Below are 19,048 nucleotides of genomic sequence, written 5' to 3' on the forward strand. Positions count from 1 at the left end.
TTTTCACGCATTATATCCTTCAGTATATCAAAATATGGAAGTGTTTTAATCTGATTCTGATTCTGGTTTTTGGGGCCACTAAGAAAACCCAAGAACGAGATTATAAATGAATATAGTTATCATGTAACTTAACCATAAACAAAAAAGAAGTGTTATTTCCTTGATTGTGGCCTGTTAGGAGACTTTTATCTCAATAAGGCAAAAAAATGCCACCCTGCCCATGAATGGGTTAACTTTTCAGACATTTTTTTTGGTTAAAAATGTTTTCATGATGAAATGAGGACAGTCGCTCATCCACCTCAAAATTTCTGTCTTTAGCATTCGCCTTACACAATATAATAATATACAACACAGAATATAATACAAGTGACAAGCCTATGAAAGCTCACTGTTTTATTTCTCCAAGCCGCAAACTTCACAAGCTCGAGCGGCTGGAGTGCCGGACTGAGACCGTAGTGAACTGTTTACCTCCATGATATATTGCCCTGACAGGCGCTAGAGATACTGTATAGGCCTTTTATTAGCGGTTAATGTACAGCTCATTCTACCGGCCGTATTGCTCACACGGCGGTGCAGACCGCAGATTATTAGCAGATAAATCTAAATCTTAAGCAATCACTCTTGTGTGATATCTCTGTTTGGGGAAACTAATGGTCACCATCAGCATTCTCCATCACGGTAATGACACCATTGTATTTGGCATCCTGTGGAGTCATGTTGCCCCCATGTGGAGATTTTAGTGACATACCACACACGCACATACATTGTGGGTGTGTAGATTTTCAGTCATCCTCCTCAGGCAACTGGACTCCTCTTGGTTGAGGAAGAGGTTTCGACTATAATCCAAAAGGTTTCTCTGTTCTAAATCTTTATATGTGGAGTGTTTATGGTCTCCGTTACGAGTGCTCGTTCACCTGCCTGGCGGCGAAATGGCTTTGTTAGTGGCCACTTGAGCCGAGGGTGCGGCCATCTTTCGGGGAGAGGTGCCCAGTGCACGGTTCTGTTTTCGAGAGAATCTTTCTAGTTTGACATACCGTTTCTTTCACAGCTCTTCCTAATGTCAGTCTGTCAGTTCTTCTCAATTGTTTTACACCAGGGGTGCCCAGATTTTTTTACCCCAAGATCTACTTTTCAGGCAGCCAGCCTGTCGCGAGCTATCGATGACTGGGTTGGGGGTTTTCCACTTTCTACTTGGGCTTCAGACGAGACCATTCCCACTCGGAAAAGAGAAAATCTCATCCAGTTTAACCACATTTTCTTCGATTATTCACATACTCCGACAGTCATTCCATCTTAAAACAACAGCATTTCCTTTTTAACTTTCCCCATTAATATCGAAAGTAAACATAAGAAGCGTGTCTAGCTCGTCTTTGCTCTACGTTGCCCAGACTGTGTTGCTAACTAAAGCAGCGGTGGTGGACGCTGTCATTGTAAAACACATTGATTGACTGGGTAAGTACTGTAACATATATATGTATATGAGTATACGTCTTTAAGAGCGGGGCGGAGGGGCGGTGTAAGGTAAACAAACAATAAGAGAGCGTGGCGGAGCAGCGGCCGTTGTTAGAGAAAGTTCCGTGTGCTGCCAAAAGGAAACCAGTGGCTTCTTCTTCTTTTCATTTTTTTTTCATTTTTCACTCTTCGAATCACATTGCAAAATGCCACAAACTAAATAGCTGAATATTATACTTTCAATTTGCATTGGATTATTATTTTTTTTGGCACGCAATTCTGAATATCTGCGAAGAGACTGCATCAGCGGTGCACAATTGCACACACGCGCAGTTTAGAGGGAACATTGGCTGACGTCTTTTTTTTTTTTTTTTTTTTTTTGGGGGGGGGACGCCATCCCGCGATCGACCAAGACATTGAGCACCGCTGTTTTACACCAAGTACCGACAAAAAAAAAATACTTGGGTGTCCAAGTATCAATATTTTGACTGACATAGTTTAATGAGGATCTGTCTCTTTATCCATCCATCCATCCAATGGTCGTCTTCCTCTTTGTCCAGAAATATATCAAGGTTCAATGCCTTTTGGATATGAGTTAAAAAAAAATCTACAACCAAGAGGAATTAAGTTCCCTCTATTCGACTTTAGAGGAATACGCACACAATCTTATTTGATTGATAACAATTGAACCTTTCCCCACCCCAGATATGAAGTGTCCCTGCCTTCCTGCCAAGAGTAAGAAGGAAGAGGAAGAGGAGGAAAATGAAGACAAGAAGAAAGCGGCGCCAAGGGCCAAGCGGGAGCGGCGTCAGGGCAGCGCCAGTGCCACCGTGTGCCAGGTGTGCAGCATCCGACTCAATTCTGGAGCCCAGGCTCAGATCCACTACAAGGGCAAGACGCACCAGAGAAGGCTACGCAGACTGACCAAGGTTGTTGGGACAGGTAGTGCTCATTTATTTTCCATTTCATTTATTTATTTTGTGGTATACTGAATAAAACTCACTCAGCTAACCATTTCCTGACATAAATATGACTGAATCATACATACATACATACATTTTCTTACCCGCTTATCCTCGCAAGGGTCCCGGGGAGCACTGGAGCTTATCCCAGCTGGCAACAGGCAGGAGATGGGGTACACCCTGAACTGGTCGCCAACCAATCGCAGGGTACATTGAGACAAACAGCCGTGCTTACAATCACACCTTCGGGCAATTTAGAGTGTCCAATTAATGTTGCACGTTTTTTTGATGTGGGAGGGAACCGGAGTGCCCGGAGAAAACCCACCCAGGCACGGGAGAACATGCAAACTCCACACAGGCGAACCCAAGACCTAATAGCTGTGAGGCCAACATTTTCCGGCTGAGTCACCGTGCCGCCTCTGAATCGTACAAATAATGAGTAATATTAGTGACTATACGTCTTTAAACAGTGGGTGCATCTTCTGCTTTGTACAAAAGAACTTGTCCCCCGAACAGATGGTTCCCTTTCCCAGCAGCCAAGAAGAACAAGTTAATGACTGTAATCATTAAAAAAAAAATCATACAGGCTGCTCTATACTATTGACCCACAGACATCAAAGCGGCAAAACTCGAGCTGCAATGGTTAATTATATAAACAATCAATGATATGAACCATAAAAAGTTGATGCAAAATCTCTATACACTTCCAATCACACAACTGAACAAAGGGTAAGAAAAGAAACGGAAATTGCCACTAATAATGAGTTAGCCAGTTAACATTTAGCCAACTTTATATTTCCGTTCGCTGACGCCCACATCACTCACCGCGCTAAACCCCGCCTTTAAAAGCTATACACTCAAAGTCATAGATGCTACTGGCTACACCTTACATCCATCCATTTTCTTCACTGCTTATCCTCACACGGGGGGGGGGGGGGGTTGGTGCTGGAGCCTATCCTTGCTGTCTACGAGCACAAGGCGGGGCACACCCTGAACCGTTCGGCAGCCAATCGCAGGGCCACATACAGACAAACAGCCCCACTCACAATCACACCTAGAGTGTCTGATTAATGTTGCATTTTTTTGGGATGTGGGAGGAAACCGGAGTGCCCCGGAGAAAACCCACGCAAGCGCGGGGAGAACATGCATACTCCACACAGGCCGGGCCGGGATCGAACCCGGATCGTCAGAACTGTGAGCCCAACGCTTTCCAGCCCCTTACATACATGTTATTCTGTTCAATTTGTGTGCAATTTATTAACCAGCTTACTGGTAGAATGCTTGATTCCAAAATCATTCAATAGCTTCAGCCATATTGTTCACCCCATCTGCAGAAAAGTAAATAAATGTCCCCGTCCACTATTTGTGGAAATATGCTAATGTAGTTCTTGTTTGAGATTTGAGTAGATTAAGCTATTTACAATCTCATCAGTCATATTCATTCAGCATGTATTTACTATTCCAGAAGAGATGCTTACGACTTTTTTTTTTTCCCTGCACACCTCCTCCTTTGACAAGAGGCCATTCGTCACCCTCACTCGCCGCCGTTACGCCAAAGAAAAACCCGTAATGAGCCGACGCCAGCCAAGACGGCGGCCACGTCTAATGTTGATGCACGAGGCCGTCTCGTTCCGTGAGCTCCACGCACGTATTTAGCAGCTCCTAATAATATTAAACGAATGCAGTCGCCAGTGTTTAATGTCCCGCTTGTTACAACCTCGTTTTGTCATCATCACGACCGTATTGGCATTTTGCGGGCGTCAGATAATTGCCTCGAGCCACCGTCGCTCATACTTAAAAGTTTGACGGCGACCACGGAGGAAAGGCCACACAGCTTGTGCTCGTTGCTCTTTGGAGTTTGTTTTACAAGTTTGTTGCATTATTATTATTATTATTTTTTTTTTTACAGGCAAACTTCTTTGACTCCACGTACTGATGTTGGATGGAAATTAGTGGAAATTTTAGGATATTTTTCAAGACCAAAAATGTCTCAAGCCCCTTCGGATGTCCAACAGGAAAAAGTGTTTGGAATTCACGCAGTTCTGTTCATGACAAATTTATTTTCAAAAGTTGAGGAACAACAGATACGATAAATCCATGCATCCGTATAATTGGGGCATAAATTCTAGGGTGAGATATTTATTGTATTTAACATTCATTGTTCATAATTTATGTACCATTCAAAAATAGTGTAATTTTAGTCACTTCCTTTAGTTGGCCTGCATAGTTGGCGTGCTAATGTTAAAAAAAATTTTTCATTATTCAATTTTCTTTACGTTCATCACTGAAGCCACTGATGTCAAACTCAAGCACCGGGAGCCAGATCCGGCCCGCAACATGATTTTATGTGGCCCGCGAAGCCAAATCTAGAGTTTCCATTTCCGTGATTCTTGTAAAAATCATTACCAAAATTTCAGATTGTCATATATCATAAATGATTTTTGTGTTACCCACCATGAATAGTTGAAAAACACGTTACCCTTGATTTCTGATTAGGATTCTGGTTCATAAATTATGTGAACATGATGACGACTAAACATTTTTATTCACAGTCAAAACGTCCCTCTGAGGGAAACCCGAGCTACAACGTGGCCCGCGAGAGAAATGAGTTTGACACCCTTGACCTAAGCAATACTTTTTACTGAAATCATCCCAAATATGAGGTTAATAAAAAAAAAATGGATTATTTACACATTTCCTTCAGCCAAACTTCCAGAAGTCAAATTTGGGCTCAGTAAATCTGTGTATCCTAAAATATCCGACACAATTCAATTTTGTTTTTCTCCGTTTCTATTATTTTTTTTTTTTCTTGAGACGAAATCAGGCCAGGCCAAGTCAATTAAGGTGAACAATTATCATAATTCCGCTGCGCGCCGTGATTAAATATATATTAAATAGATATTTTCTCCTCTCCTTTTTTTTTTTTGTTTCTTCTTTCTTTTTCAACACGGCCTTTGTGTCATGTCCCGTCATGTCCGGTCAAAAATTGTGCTTTTCGCACCTCCTCAGACTTTTTGTTGGTGCACAGTGTGATGAAATCATGGTATGGAAAGTAGTTTGTCTACTTGGACAAATCCATTTTCGAACACTATTAAATAATTTTACTGGGCTCTTTACAGAAAGCAAATTAATAAAACAGCCCCTCGACGATCATATTAACATTTTGTATAATCACCGCATCTACACATCTGTTGGGCGAATGACTCATTTTTCTCCATTTTTCTCTTCCTTCCTTCTTCCATCTCGCAAAGAAAAAGGTGAAGATTAGTAAATCATTGTCATTGTTTTCCAAATAATTCCAGGAAGGAAAGACATTACAGTTGAGTGTCCTCAGGGGGTGGGGGGTTGGAGTGGGGCTGGTAGTGTGTGCAGGTGGGAATCCTGAATAGAAATCTGCACTGGGAGGAGGAAGAGGAAGAGGAAGAGGAAGGAAATGAAAAATGCTTCTGGTGTTAATAGCCAACCTCGTTTTCTCTCTCTCTCTCTTTTGCTCGCTCCGCTTTCTCACTTCCTCGCTCTCTCTCCCATGCACACAAAAGAGTCCACACTTGCTCTTCACGCACGCTCAGCATCCCGCTTTCCCTCCGCCGTCTCTGGGGGGAGGTGTGGGGGGGCTTGGTGGGGGAAGGCCATCGGGAACATCGGAGCACGGCGCTCTTTAATCGCGACGCGTGCGCTCCGATGGACGCCACAATGCGTCGGTGAAAGGAGGACAGCCGTTTCGCCCGCGACGGTCCGAAGAGGAGTGTAGAGGAGCGTTGGGATTTGAACTTAACCTGACGGGAGATAAGATGAACTGAAGAAGTTGAGTGACAAGCGGCGCAATCCCAAAACAAGCGGAGATGCTCTTAGGTAAGCGGCCGAGGATGTCAGGAATGGAACAACTTCTTTGGAAATTTGCTCAATTCGCTTACCTCGTCCTCGCTCTCATGTACCATTCCTGGACCGGCGAGCTCGATTTGTTGGGCTAATTTTCCCCTCTTATAGGGGCCAAGTGAGGAGGGGGGCGCTGACCCCCACACTACCGCCCCGCCGTCGAATCATTTTAAAGCGAGAAAAGCATCAATGTCACAGCAGATTGCTTGCAATTATGTCAATGCCTCCCCGAGGAAATATGCCCGGATTAGCTCGCATAATTGAAGCCTGCTCAAGATAAAAAGGAGCCTGCATGGGATTTTTTTTTTGTCATGAACGTGTATGTTTTTCCAGCAATTGGAATGGAATGCTAATTATATTTTTACTTTTTATACACAGAACTGGATTACTTTGGCACACTTAACTTTAAACAGCCGAGTTGACCCCGCGAGTTTCGTTTCCATGCATGGATTTGGATTATGTAAATTGCAGCAAATGTGGTTTCTTTAGATCAGAGCCCATCAAACTCATTTTGCTCGTGTGGTGCATTGCACTTATTGTTATGGTTGATGTCAGATGACACTTATAACCATATAAATGTATTGTCTCCTCATCATATAATTACATACTGTGTAAAAAAACAAAATAGATTTGAACTCAGAAGTCATGGAAAGTAGTGCCTATCCAGTTTATGTAACAATGGGCGGTTGTAAAACCTATTAAAGTGATGAAAATGTGAAATTTCAAAATGGCGGCACGGCGGACAACTGGTTAACGCGGCCACCTCACAGTTCAGAGGTCGCGGCTTTGAATCCGGGCTCTGTCCTTCCTGTGTGAACTTTGCCTGCTCTCTCTGCGCTTGGCTGGCGACCAATCGAGTGTGTACCCCAAAATGACCTGTGACTCCAGCACACCTGTGACACTAAAGAGGATATGTGGAATAAAAAAAAAAATAATCATAATCATAACGGGGATACAGCAGCTCCGCGGAACATAAACACGGACGCCAAAAACATGGCGTGTTCATGAGTGAATGCAAATCCACGTGATGCAGCATAACATCAGCTGAACGTTATTCATGCAAACTATATTTCTTAAGACTAAAACTGTTTATGTGCCTTGGTCGGTGCTGCTGTTTTGGTGAGCAACAGGGTTCAAATGGTCTCAGCATCTTCATGAACTATATAGTGTGTATGTAAGCAAAGCAAAGCAAATTTATTTGTATAGCGCACTTCTTCATACAAGCGGTAACTCAATGTGCCTTACACAATTAAAGGTATTTGAAAACAAAGAGATAAAACATTTAAAACAGGATAAAAACAATAAAAATGACAAAATATTTTTTAAAAAGACAGTTAAAACTGCATACAGTGCAAGTAATATGATCAAAAAGTGGATATATTCTAAAAAGCATGAAAAAAAAGTTTTTAAACCTGGATTTAAAATGCTGCTTCACCATGTTTGCTTTGGACCCTACGCTCCACTGTTTGACCTGAGTCAAATATGTAAAATGCACTGCGATATTTATATTATATCTATATTTTGATTAGATTTTTCTTCACTTGGGAGAAGTGAGGCATTTTAAGTGAATGGCATTTTTTTTTAAGTTAACAAACTGGACAACCTATAGTACACTGACTCACTGACTTCTCTTTAGTTTGATACAAAACTAATTTCAGCCGTCATTATGTGTTCATATCATAACTGTGAGGTGACTCGCCTTTGATTAAAAGACGCATCGAAAGCAAGAAGAATAAACAACGCTCCATACGTGAACTGTAATTTGCGACGCAGATCTGTGCATAAACACACAATCAGATTACGGGAGCTCATTTGAATCCCATTTGCATTTAAACTAATGTAGTCTAAAAAAAAAACTAAATCCATCCATTTTTCAAGCAACTTATCCTCACAAGGGTCACGGGAGTGCTGGAGGATATCCCGGCTGACCTTTTTTTTTTTTGGATTTCTGATTCTTCTGCTGTTCAAGCTTCGGATGCAGGTCCCAACTTAATAAATGGCATGAAAGCCGAGCGATGCCGCGTGTTGACAGCACGACTTTGGTTTGGGAGACTGGCAGCAGTTCACACTTGCACTTACAAAAACACTTTGAAAATGTTACTTTGATTTACAACGCCTGTGTTCGGAATCACTACCTAGTCACTATAAAGTGATCAACCAAAGGTCACTATAAAAGCAATATTACAGTGTCTTGTGATTCATTTCGCCAAAATGAAAAAAAAAAAAGGAAAATTGAAACATGGCAGGCAGAAACTGACAAATGTAACACAGCACAGATGGACATAGTGTTTTTTTCGTTTTAATTTTGGAAAATACACTCAGCGGAAAGCACCATAATGTAATCAGAATTTTATTTTTCTAAATATTCATTGTGGCGGCAAGGTGGTTCAAGCTGGTAAAAGCGTTTGCCTCACAGTTCTGAGGTCCTGGGTTCAATCCCGACCCTCCCTGTGTGGAGTTTGCTTGTCCTCACGGTGCCTGTGTGGCTTTCCTCCGGGCACTCCGGTTTCCTCCCACATCCCAAAAACTTGCAAGATTAATTGGATACTCTAAAATTGCCCCTAGGAGTGATTGTGAGTGCAGCTGTTTGTCTCGATGTGCCCTGCGATTGGCTGGCGACCAGTTCGGGGCGTACCCTGCCTCCTGCCCAATGACATCTGGGATAGGCTCCAGGACTCCCTGAGACCTTCGTGAGGATAAGCGGCAAAGAAAATGGATGGATAGATGAATGAACCTCGTTGTCGACTTCATTGAAATTGTTCAAAAAGCGAAAATCGTTGAGTTATTGATGAAAGTTTGTAGCTGTCTATTGATGTCACATGATGGCATTAAAGCATCATCAGCCTGACTAAATGAGCTCCTCTAATCAGTTTAACATAGTTGCTTGGCACCAAAATACCACCAGTTGGCGCTAGAGCAGTTTTTCTCAGCAAATAATGGAGGAGAGATAAATTTGCGAATGCCAAACTGCGAATAATTTGTGATAAATACTGTAAAAATTCCTCAGTGATAAAGATCATGGAGTAGGGAGTGGGCGAATAATTCAAAAAAACGACTTTTCTTTTGTCCAGGTTGCCATATTTTTAAGATGGCATGAATGCAAATTCGTGTTAAGTGAAGAACTGACTCCTATTGGTTGAGGAGTAAGAACAATAAAATGAAATGGAAACAAAACATCTTGAGCAGGAGGCAGAGAGGCTGTGATTCTCATTTAGACTTTAGGCAAAGAGCTTAGAAAGTGGCTAATTAGCCAGCTCGCAGGCAGGATGGCGCTTACCCGGCAAACTTGAAGTATCGCAAAAATACGTGGCGCGCTGTCATCCGGCGTGTTTGACTGGGCCACCTTATCTCAATTTAAACAGATGGCGGCGGTTGATTTGAAGCGTTCTTGAAAGGGCACAGACTCCATCTGATCGGGCCTGATAGTACATTCATGCTCATTTCCCAGCAGATTGCCTTTTTCGTTTGCCGCATGTGGATAAAAAAAATGTTAAACATGTAATTATCTGTATATCAGCACAGACGATTAACACCGTTTTGTCTGCTTTCATTAGAGACAGCCTTAACTGAAACAGCCAGTTGGCCGCAGAAAATGCTCAAATCCTTTGCTAAAGTGTTATCAAGCTCATTATCTCATCTTGTGTTCCGCCGTTGTTGTTTGGAGTCGCTGTTTTTGCAACAGTACTCAGACAAAAACTGCCGCACGATGGTATCATTTTATATAATCACTTCTCAGACTTGTTTTCTGGATATTTTTTTTTTATGTCCCCATATTGTTGGGTAGAGAAACACCACGAACGACTGGTGCTGTAGTGCTGAATAAGTGAAAAGTATATCTTATGTACGGTGTATGCTTCTTTTGTCGACCCAAAGTACTCATGCGGAATCCTTTTGGGGGGCTCTTTTGGACACCTTGAACAAAGTCCGTAGCAGTTTACGGACTCCCGGGGTGAAAATGGCTCCCTGAAAGTAGGCCAGATTACCACTGGGGGCCTGATCCGCGCTGCGTGGCGCCCCGCGAGTGGAACTTCCTTCAAGCGTCTGCCGGCTGCTGCTGCTGCAGTGTGGGATTAAACGGACAGCGACAGCCAGCGGGATCGTTTTGCCACACAATCTTGGCACGAAACGTCCGCTTGTCACATTGAAGCTAATTTATTTCAAGACTCCGCAAGCACATGCAGGCACAAGATCTGTTCTGGACCATCATGGAAATTAGGCATCCTCCCCTTTATAACTTTTTTGTTGTTGTTGTTGTTTCCATCCAGTGGCGAGCCGAGAAGAGCCGTCAGTGGAAGTTTTAATGAATGCTGTGAATGCTGCAGATCCTCTTAGGATGCCCGCGTTGCTCGCTGGCTGCTGTGCCGGCTCTGAATGACATCAGCGGCTTTTCTGTTTGACAAAAACTAAGCCTCATGCCATTATAAAGTCCAAAACGTATAATTACATGGCAGAATGTTTTAACTCGCAAACCTTTCAGGAACAGAGGCTTAATTTAGTGTTTCAGATTGATATTCCTCTCTGCTTAAAGACTCTTATGTAATGCCTAAATCGCCGAAATTCAAGTATTGCATATTCTATTACAAAACACATCCCTCAATAGTCCTCCAACCACAGTATTGTATCTTTGTTTCCTTTCAGCTTGTCCCGTGAGGGGTCGCCACAGCGTGTCATCTTTTTCCATCTAAGCCTATCTCGTGCATCCTCCTCTGTAACACCCTCAGTCTTCATGTCCGCCCTCACAACATCCATCAACCTCTTATTTGGTCTTCCTACACTCTTTTGCCTGGCAGCTCCATCCTCTAGCAACAGACTCACTCTCTCGCCTCTGAACATGTCCAAACCATCTAAGTCTGCTCTCTCGAACCTTGTCTCCAAAACATCCAACTTTGGCTGTCCCGCTCATGAGCTCATTTCTAATCCTATCCAACCTGCTCACTCCGAGCGAGAACCTCAGCATCTTCATCTGCATTTCCGCCACACCAGACTTGCGCCTGCAGTACCAGAGTTCCTTTCTAGGTCTACAAAGACACAATGTAGCTCCTTCTGACCTTCCCTGTACTTTTCCACGAGAATCCTCAAGGCGTTTAATGTATATGGAACATAAACACGGCTTGATGTGCCTTGCATAAAACCATTGAAACTTAACATGCCACCAGTACTAATGCAATTTCATGTGAAAATTGACTACATAGAAACGTGTCACCTAATATTTTCCATCTGTGTTTTGTCCTGCTATACATTACATCAACCCTGCTTTCGCTTCTGCTTTGCATCATTCAATCTGCTTTGATGGTTAGAATGAACTCCAAAGATGAAGTCATTCCACTTTTTTATGTCGCATCAGGGGTGGCCAAAGTACCTTAAGTAGAAGTACAAAAACTTGTTTAAAGGAAGGACTCTGGTTAAAGTAGAGGTACAGAATCAATTCCTGTACTCAGGTCTGAAATGTAGAGCAAAAGTAATAATAACAATAATATTAACTGATTTTATTTTTTTTAAATAAAAGTACGTGTACATGCATCATTTTTTCCAATATTTTAAAATTTATAAATTTACCGTCTCCTCAAAATAGTTCAGTATACAGCCACAACTCTCAAAAAGTGAGTATACGCCTGAAAAATCTTCCGAAGTGCAGTAACAAAGTATTTGTGCTCAGTTACTTCCCGCCACCACATGAAATACAAGTCTATTTATGTTCTTGAATTTAAAAGATTTAAATGAAACTCACAAAAAGCCGTTGAAAGAAAGTGATCCACCGAGCGACGGAACCAGACTCGAACAGATGATCACTGTGAAAAGAACCAAAGCCATGAGAGCTCCTCATTTCATCTCTCCTTCTGTGGTGTCGAAGCACCCAGGGACTAATCTTGGAAATAATAGAGATTAAGCCTTTCCCTCATTTTTTTCCCCACTGTACTTTATTTTCCTCATAATCTTTTATACCCACTCAAAATGGGAAAGCTGGCTGCTGTGACCTAGAAGAAGCGCCTTCCTCGATAGAAAAAGGGGACAAATGCAGATTAGTAAAAAGGATCAGTTTAGTACATTTACTGTATATGCGTTTTATAAAAATTGTGTTCCACCTTACAACTACAACTACATTTTGAAAAAAAAATACTACAAAATTCTCTTCCATTTTCTGGTAGATAGTGGTGATTATTCCCTTCCTTGTGACTCTTTTCTTACTAGATTGACCAAATCCCACTCGACGTTTTTATTGTAAATTAAGAGCCCCTCATTAAGTCCTACGACAATTTACAACACTGTATAAAATGCCCTCAAGGACCGCTCGTGTAATACATTCTCGGCGCAAGTTGTGTCGGCGAGTGTTCCAAACAAACTGCGAATGGCGCTATCGTGAAAGTAATGGGCGCCGACTCGTCGAAAGACTTGAGTAGAAAAGAGTTGCAAGCGACCACGGACGGTGCAAAATTCCATTAATCAAACGCTTCACACTACTTTGCCGTGTCAAAGACGTTAATTTCAAAATGAATGAGATTTATTTCAGATTTGTGCTTGAGCGGGAATCATTGTCACCCTCCGCGCCCGAACGTCACGCTGACGAGGAGTTAAGCGCCAGTGGATCCGTCTGACCAGAGTGAAAACACATCTAAAGCCTTCGTCATGTGTGTTTTAAGCTGTTTGACAGACATCAGTTTTTAAAGAGACTTTCAAAATTGCGGAGAATAACGCGAAAATTAACTGACAAGCTGATCTTACAAGCCTTCTTACCGTCCTGAAATTCATATTTAATCAGAAAATGCCTTGCTTTAGATGCACTCTAGCGGTTTACAATGGATTTGACTGCAGTTTTTACGACTACAGGGAAAATAAACCATGAATAATCAATAGGATTACTTTTTTTAAAGCTTTTTATTTTCATGTTGAGATGCGGGAACTTCTCGCTTAATGTTGTGAACTCTGAGCCGGAAGAGTTGCTTTCGCTAGCCTGCGCTGTGAGTTTTGCTAGCCTGCGTGCTACCTTTGTTAGCCTGTATGCTAAATTTGCTAGCATGTGTGCAAACCTCACTAACCTATAAAATAATTTCACCAGCCTGTTTCTTAGCTTCACTAGTTTGTAGCCTAAATTAAAATCTTTTTAGCCTCTGTATTAACTTTATCTTGTATGCTAAATCTGGCTCGCCAATAATTGAGGAAACACTGATTTTCACGTTAGCTACCATGCAGCTAACGTGTAAATCAGCATGAGAACACACCTCCGCTGGCTGCAGCCAAGTAGTGCGCAACAAATGAACGTTTGCGTTTTGTGATAGAACAAATAGAATAGAATTGCGTTTTGAGCGTCATTGATGACTAGCTTCTTAACAGTTTACCCGGCCCCCAAACCTTTGTATCACACTGTGCATGTAAATGTCAGCGCTCTAATGTTTGCCTGGGGTTTAGACAAAGGTCACGGCGCGTGTAAATTATGAGCAGTCTGACATTGTGCAGGCCAGCAAAGTGTTGACGAGATAGTCACGCGGGGTGACTCATCATCTGCTGCTATTTTTTGAAATTTGATTTAATACAATCACCGCAGGTCATTATCATGTCTCGCTTTGTGGTGAAATAGCAAAAGGTTGACAACACTGATTGTTATGTTGTCGTCGTCCCCCCCCCACCCCTCCAGGTACGCTGTCCCACAACCAGGTCCACCCTCTCCTGGGTTCCCTGCCTCTGTCAGGGCGAGCTAGCCTCCCGTCTCACAACCACCTGGAACACTTCCTGCCACTCAGGATCAGCACCTCCTTGCCCCTCAGCCTTTTCCCAAATTTCAACACGGTGAGATCCAGGAACAAAACAATAATACATTTTATCCAACCTTCAAGCCTTCTTCAATTTTATAGCCCTTTCATCTTCTTTGAGTCCATTTTTTGCTCTTTTTTTGCGTCCTACTGTATATTTAATTCTCATTACTCAATACTAAATATCCATTCTTTTAAATATTTTGAATTCCTTAAAATTCCCATTTGTTTGCACAATGTTTAGGTTGTATAATTGTCAAAAAAAAAATCACTTTTGGCATATTCTCAGTGCCGTCTTTTTTTTCCTTAAACCACATAACATTACAGTCTATGTACAGTTAACAGAGGGAGCTTCCACCTCTTGGAATCAAAATTATATCTTTCATTTACTCTATTAGAGTACAGTAAGCTTTTGACCGCCTCTTTTGGAACCTTGTTCAAAAATTAATAATCAATGTAATCTGGTAGAAATATTTTCCAATTCTTGACTCTAGACTGAAATCCATTCTACCCAAATTGATTTATACCACAATAATAAACAAGTAAATCTGTTTACTGCCACTTCCAGTTTGTGCGCTCTCAATTAAAGACCATTACCATCAAAAAATATCTGGGCAATGTTTGATCAAATTTGTTAGCTATAATGTGCTCTCACTTGAGTATGACTCATGTTTTTGGGTTATGGACCAAAATCCGTGTGCTTACACAGATGGATCCGGTGCAGAAGGCAGTGATCAACCACACGTTCGGCATCGCTCCGCCCAAGAGAAGAACAACTATCACATGTAATATTTGTCACCTGCGCTTCAACTCTACTGTAAGTGCCATGTTCATAATTTACACATTTCATACGTTCTGAAAATTAAAATATTCCCGAGGCAGCCTTATCTTTCTTCCATTTTTTTTTTTTTTTTTTGGGCTTCAGAGGGGAAACCAGCCAGCGTGATTGCCGTCCCTGCCCTTATCACACACTCCTATTCATATTAATTTAGCTACCTTTTTCCTATACAGTTCAATTTTTAGACATATTTGCATTTATATTGTTAGCTGTGTGAATAAAGGCCACTGCAAGTTGAAGGGAGCGCATTTGCAATTATGTCCTCCTCTAACCCCCCCCCCAGCGAGCATTTAAGTCCAAATATATCCTTCATATTTATTGTTGGTTCTCATGCGGAAACTGGAAGGTAAAATTCTTTGAATTATGTTAAATATAATTCACAAGGTGTCCTAAGGTGTCTAAAAATTGAAGATGTACAATAATATTTCAAATATACTCAATATTGAAGAAGCACTTTGAGTTGTAGTGTTTGCTGTAAGTTTTTCGAAATAAATATTGGATACAATCGATCTCTGTAAATATTAGAACCCACATATCCTTAATCTTTAAAACGCTGTTGTCGATATAAACTTCTTCCTTCTCCTGTCACCGCTTGCCTGCTTTGACCACACCCACTTGCTTAACTCACAAAACTACTCTAAAGTAACCTATGAAAATATAATACATAACATAATAAATTCATCGTACACTGGCCTCTGTCCCCAGCACATCACGCTGAACGGCTCGTGTTGACGCACATTCAGAGGGTGTCCGCATTTCGTTCCAATGTGTTCCGGTGCTTTCGTGTGCGCCGGAAACCGGAACCAGATTCTTGCCCTCCGTCTCTACCCCGTCCAGAGTCTGCACGCAATCGCAGAGATGAGCTCAGAGGTCATGTGAGCGTTCACAGACGTGGGGGGCAATTTGTGTCACACCGAATCAGTGGCGAGATGAGCAAATGAGCTCGGGAGGATGGTCACGAGCCGGCGCTCAATTTGTGAGGGCAGCGATGAATGCGGCGGCCGTGCAGCAGGGGCTTCCTCGCAGTCAAACGCTGACTGTTATCCTTTATCTCCCAGCTCCACGCTTGCATGTGAAGCCGAAAAGATGGAGCAGATGGAGCGATTACACTGAACTGATTTCATGGTGCCCCTCGCTAATGAAATCACCCCAGTGTACGCTCGTTCTAGTCTTGTATGTGTCAGTGGTGGGAAGCAACAAGGTACAAATACTTTGTTACTGTACTTCAGTAGATTATCGGGTGTCTGTACTATACCTGATTACTTGTTTTTCTGGTGACTTTTTGCTTTTACTCCCTAAATTTTAACATAGATATATCTACTTGCTAGTCCATACATACTATAAATATGGATTGTCTTTTTTTTTGTTTTTTTTTCATCCCCCGTGCAATTGATGACAATATGTAAAAAAAAAAAAAATAGTCAACTGATAAGGCGGACAGCATACCACAGAAACATAGTTGTTTTTTCCGTTTTCATTAGCTACTGTATTTATTTTTCATTCGGCAATTCACAACGTGCATGTTCTTTTAATCATATAAAAAAACCTTAGCAAACGCTACGTTACACTTGCTTATAAAAACTAAAATATTTTTTTTATCCATTGAAGCACATTTGTAAACCTGATATACAGTAAAATAAAATATAATGGACATCAAAAATATATATTGTTTTCCTTTTGTACCTAAATACATTTTTTAGTCTGTGCTTTTTAATTGAAGGAGTTCAAGCAATACTTTTTACCTGAGTCTTTTTTACACAAGTATTTTACTAATACCGTAATTCCCGGTCTACAGAGCGCACCTGGTTATAAGCCTCACTGAGTACATTTGTAAGGGAAATACCATTTGGTGTGTACATACGCCGCAGCTGTGTAAAAGCCGCAAGTGCCCACATTGAAACAGGAGATATTTACAAAGATGGTACACAGAAAGTGTTTAACGCTAGTGCTAACGCTAACAGGGCCGGTTGAAATAAAACTTACCGGTAAATATCACCGAGACATGCCAGTAACACAGCAGCAACATGCTAGCACAGCGTTAACACTAGCGCAGCACTAACAGGGGCGGTAAAAGTCACTTCCTCTGCACATATATTCCACCAGTCTTACATTTTGCTCTCCAGTGCCCCCTTGCGACTGATAGAAAAAATACACAAATTAGCTGCATAAACCTCAGAGTTGAAATCGTGTGAAAAAAGTCGCGGCTTGTAGCCCGGAAATTACGGTACTCAAGTTCAGAGCGTGATTACTTTTACCAGCTCTTAAATGTTTATGTGCATCTTGGTGTGCGTGTGTGTCATGATCAGAACCAGGCTGAGGCCCACTACAAGGGTCACAAACACACTCGCAAGATGAAGGCTCTGGAGAACCAGAGGAACCGGCAGAAGAAGAAGCACGGCCCATCCACGGGGGACAAAGAGAAGCGGACGGCGGGAGAAAGTGGACCACAAACAGACTTGAATTCAAACAACAGCACAGGTATTAAAAGTACACAAATTGACTGTGTATCTGGGGGAGTTGCATTCCAGACCCACAATGCTGTAGTTAAAAATCAGCAATAATGCATTAGGTGCACCTGCTCAAGCTAATATCCATATTTTCACAAACGCCCCACTCTCTCTCCTCTTGGTGATGAGTAGTAATTGAGGCAGCCGACTAGAAGGTGCTAAGTCTGGTAGCTGCCACTCTCTTGACTGATTAGCAGTTATTACCTGCCCTGCAATCACGGCCCTCTGTCGCGGGGCTAATTACTCCCATCAAGTGCGGACGCCCTGTAAAGAGGCATTAAAGCATGCAAATAGCACCTGAAAAGCGATGCCGTTTTCGTTTTTCATCATCGAGACACATTTTCTACAGTTTTTTTTAAGGGTGTGCTGGTGAATGTTGCGAGATTGTTCATTTAATTTTGAATATTTGTGTAAATCCCTGCTTATACTGTAAGGCAATACATTGAAAAAGGAAGAGGAAATATGAATTGAAATTTCTTTGATATTCTAAAATATGTTTCACAACGTATAAATACAATACAGTATTATCATGTGAGAATAAACCTTTTATTTGCACACCAGGCGTGGCCATGTGAACAGCTGATTTGAATGAAACAAGTGCACAAAATAAATAAATACATAAGCACACAAATAAATAAATAACCGATGGATGGGTGAATGAATAAATAAATAAATAACCAATGAATGAATGAATAAATAAATACATGAAAAAATAACCGAATGAATGAACGACTGAATGAATGAATAAATAAATAAATAAATCAACAAACAGACAGACAGATAAATACATAAATGGGTGGATGGATGGATAAATAAATAAATAAAGAAATAAGGACATAATGTTTAAATGCAGCATTTGTATAAAATATGCATTTAAAAATGTATTTTGAAAACCTTTTTTTTTAATGTTCATTTCATCCATGGAAACATCTATAGTTAAGAAAAAAATTCAAAATCTAATCTCTGAAAAAGAAACAAAAATCCTATATGAAGCAATATAATTGACCGATGGGAAAAGCTTGCGTTTTTGGAAGGCTCCCATCACTCAGTTATGGCGTGAGGCATATAGAAAATACGAGTGGTCACGGTTTTGTGTGTTCAGAATCTAGCACATCGTCGCAACTGGAAACGGGCCTCGGAAGCGGCGTAAGCCCCCCTCCTCCCGCTGCAGACTCCTCCTCAAGCCACGCTCCTCAGCTGTCCCAGCAATTTCCTCACAGCCCTCCGTACTCCTATTTACCATTGGCGGGGGCGGCGATTGACGGCCCACCTCCGGCACGGCGCGCCCCTCAGGGCCCCCCTGCTGTCGGGGAAAAAGATGATGATGGGGTGAAGGTGGAGGATAAGGAGGCCAACATAAAACAGCTCCACTGTCCCACATGCAAAGTCACGGTGAACTCCAGCTCTCAACTAGAAGCCCACTGTAGTGGTGAGTTTTACTACTGGACTGTGTTTTTGGAATGCAAGGGTACAGAACCTTTGCATTATTAGGGTTCATTTCATTATTTTCTTTTCAGTAACCACAAAACCACTAAAAAATATGATGTCAAGGTACCTGACTTGGCTTCTATAGTGTAGTTTTCCCCCAGTATTTAAGTACATATTTTACTTGACATAAATAAAAATCTCGTGAAAAAAAATATCTACAGTGGTGCCTTAGTTTCCCGA

At 41.7% G+C, this 19,048-nt stretch overlaps 1 protein-coding gene across 1 annotated transcript in view; it reads left to right on the top strand.

Moving 5' to 3' along the window:
* LOC133495987 (zinc finger protein 385C-like) overlaps nucleotides 1-19,048 on the top strand; it is a 36,661-nt gene that overhangs the window by 14,391 nt on the left and 3,222 nt on the right. Inside the window, exons 2-6 of the mRNA XM_061811096.1 lie at nucleotides 2,158-2,394; nucleotides 13,921-14,072; nucleotides 14,745-14,852; nucleotides 17,180-17,351; nucleotides 18,483-18,809. Of these exons, the coding sequence (XP_061667080.1) occupies nucleotides 2,158-2,394; nucleotides 13,921-14,072; nucleotides 14,745-14,852; nucleotides 17,180-17,351; nucleotides 18,483-18,809 (996 nt within the window). The remainder of the gene's footprint in view (nucleotides 1-2,157; nucleotides 2,395-13,920; nucleotides 14,073-14,744; nucleotides 14,853-17,179; nucleotides 17,352-18,482; nucleotides 18,810-19,048) is intronic.

Source organism: Syngnathoides biaculeatus, chromosome 22 (genome assembly GCF_019802595.1).
Source record: "Syngnathoides biaculeatus isolate LvHL_M chromosome 22, ASM1980259v1, whole genome shotgun sequence".
NCBI lineage: Eukaryota > Metazoa > Chordata > Actinopteri > Syngnathiformes > Syngnathidae > Syngnathoides > Syngnathoides biaculeatus.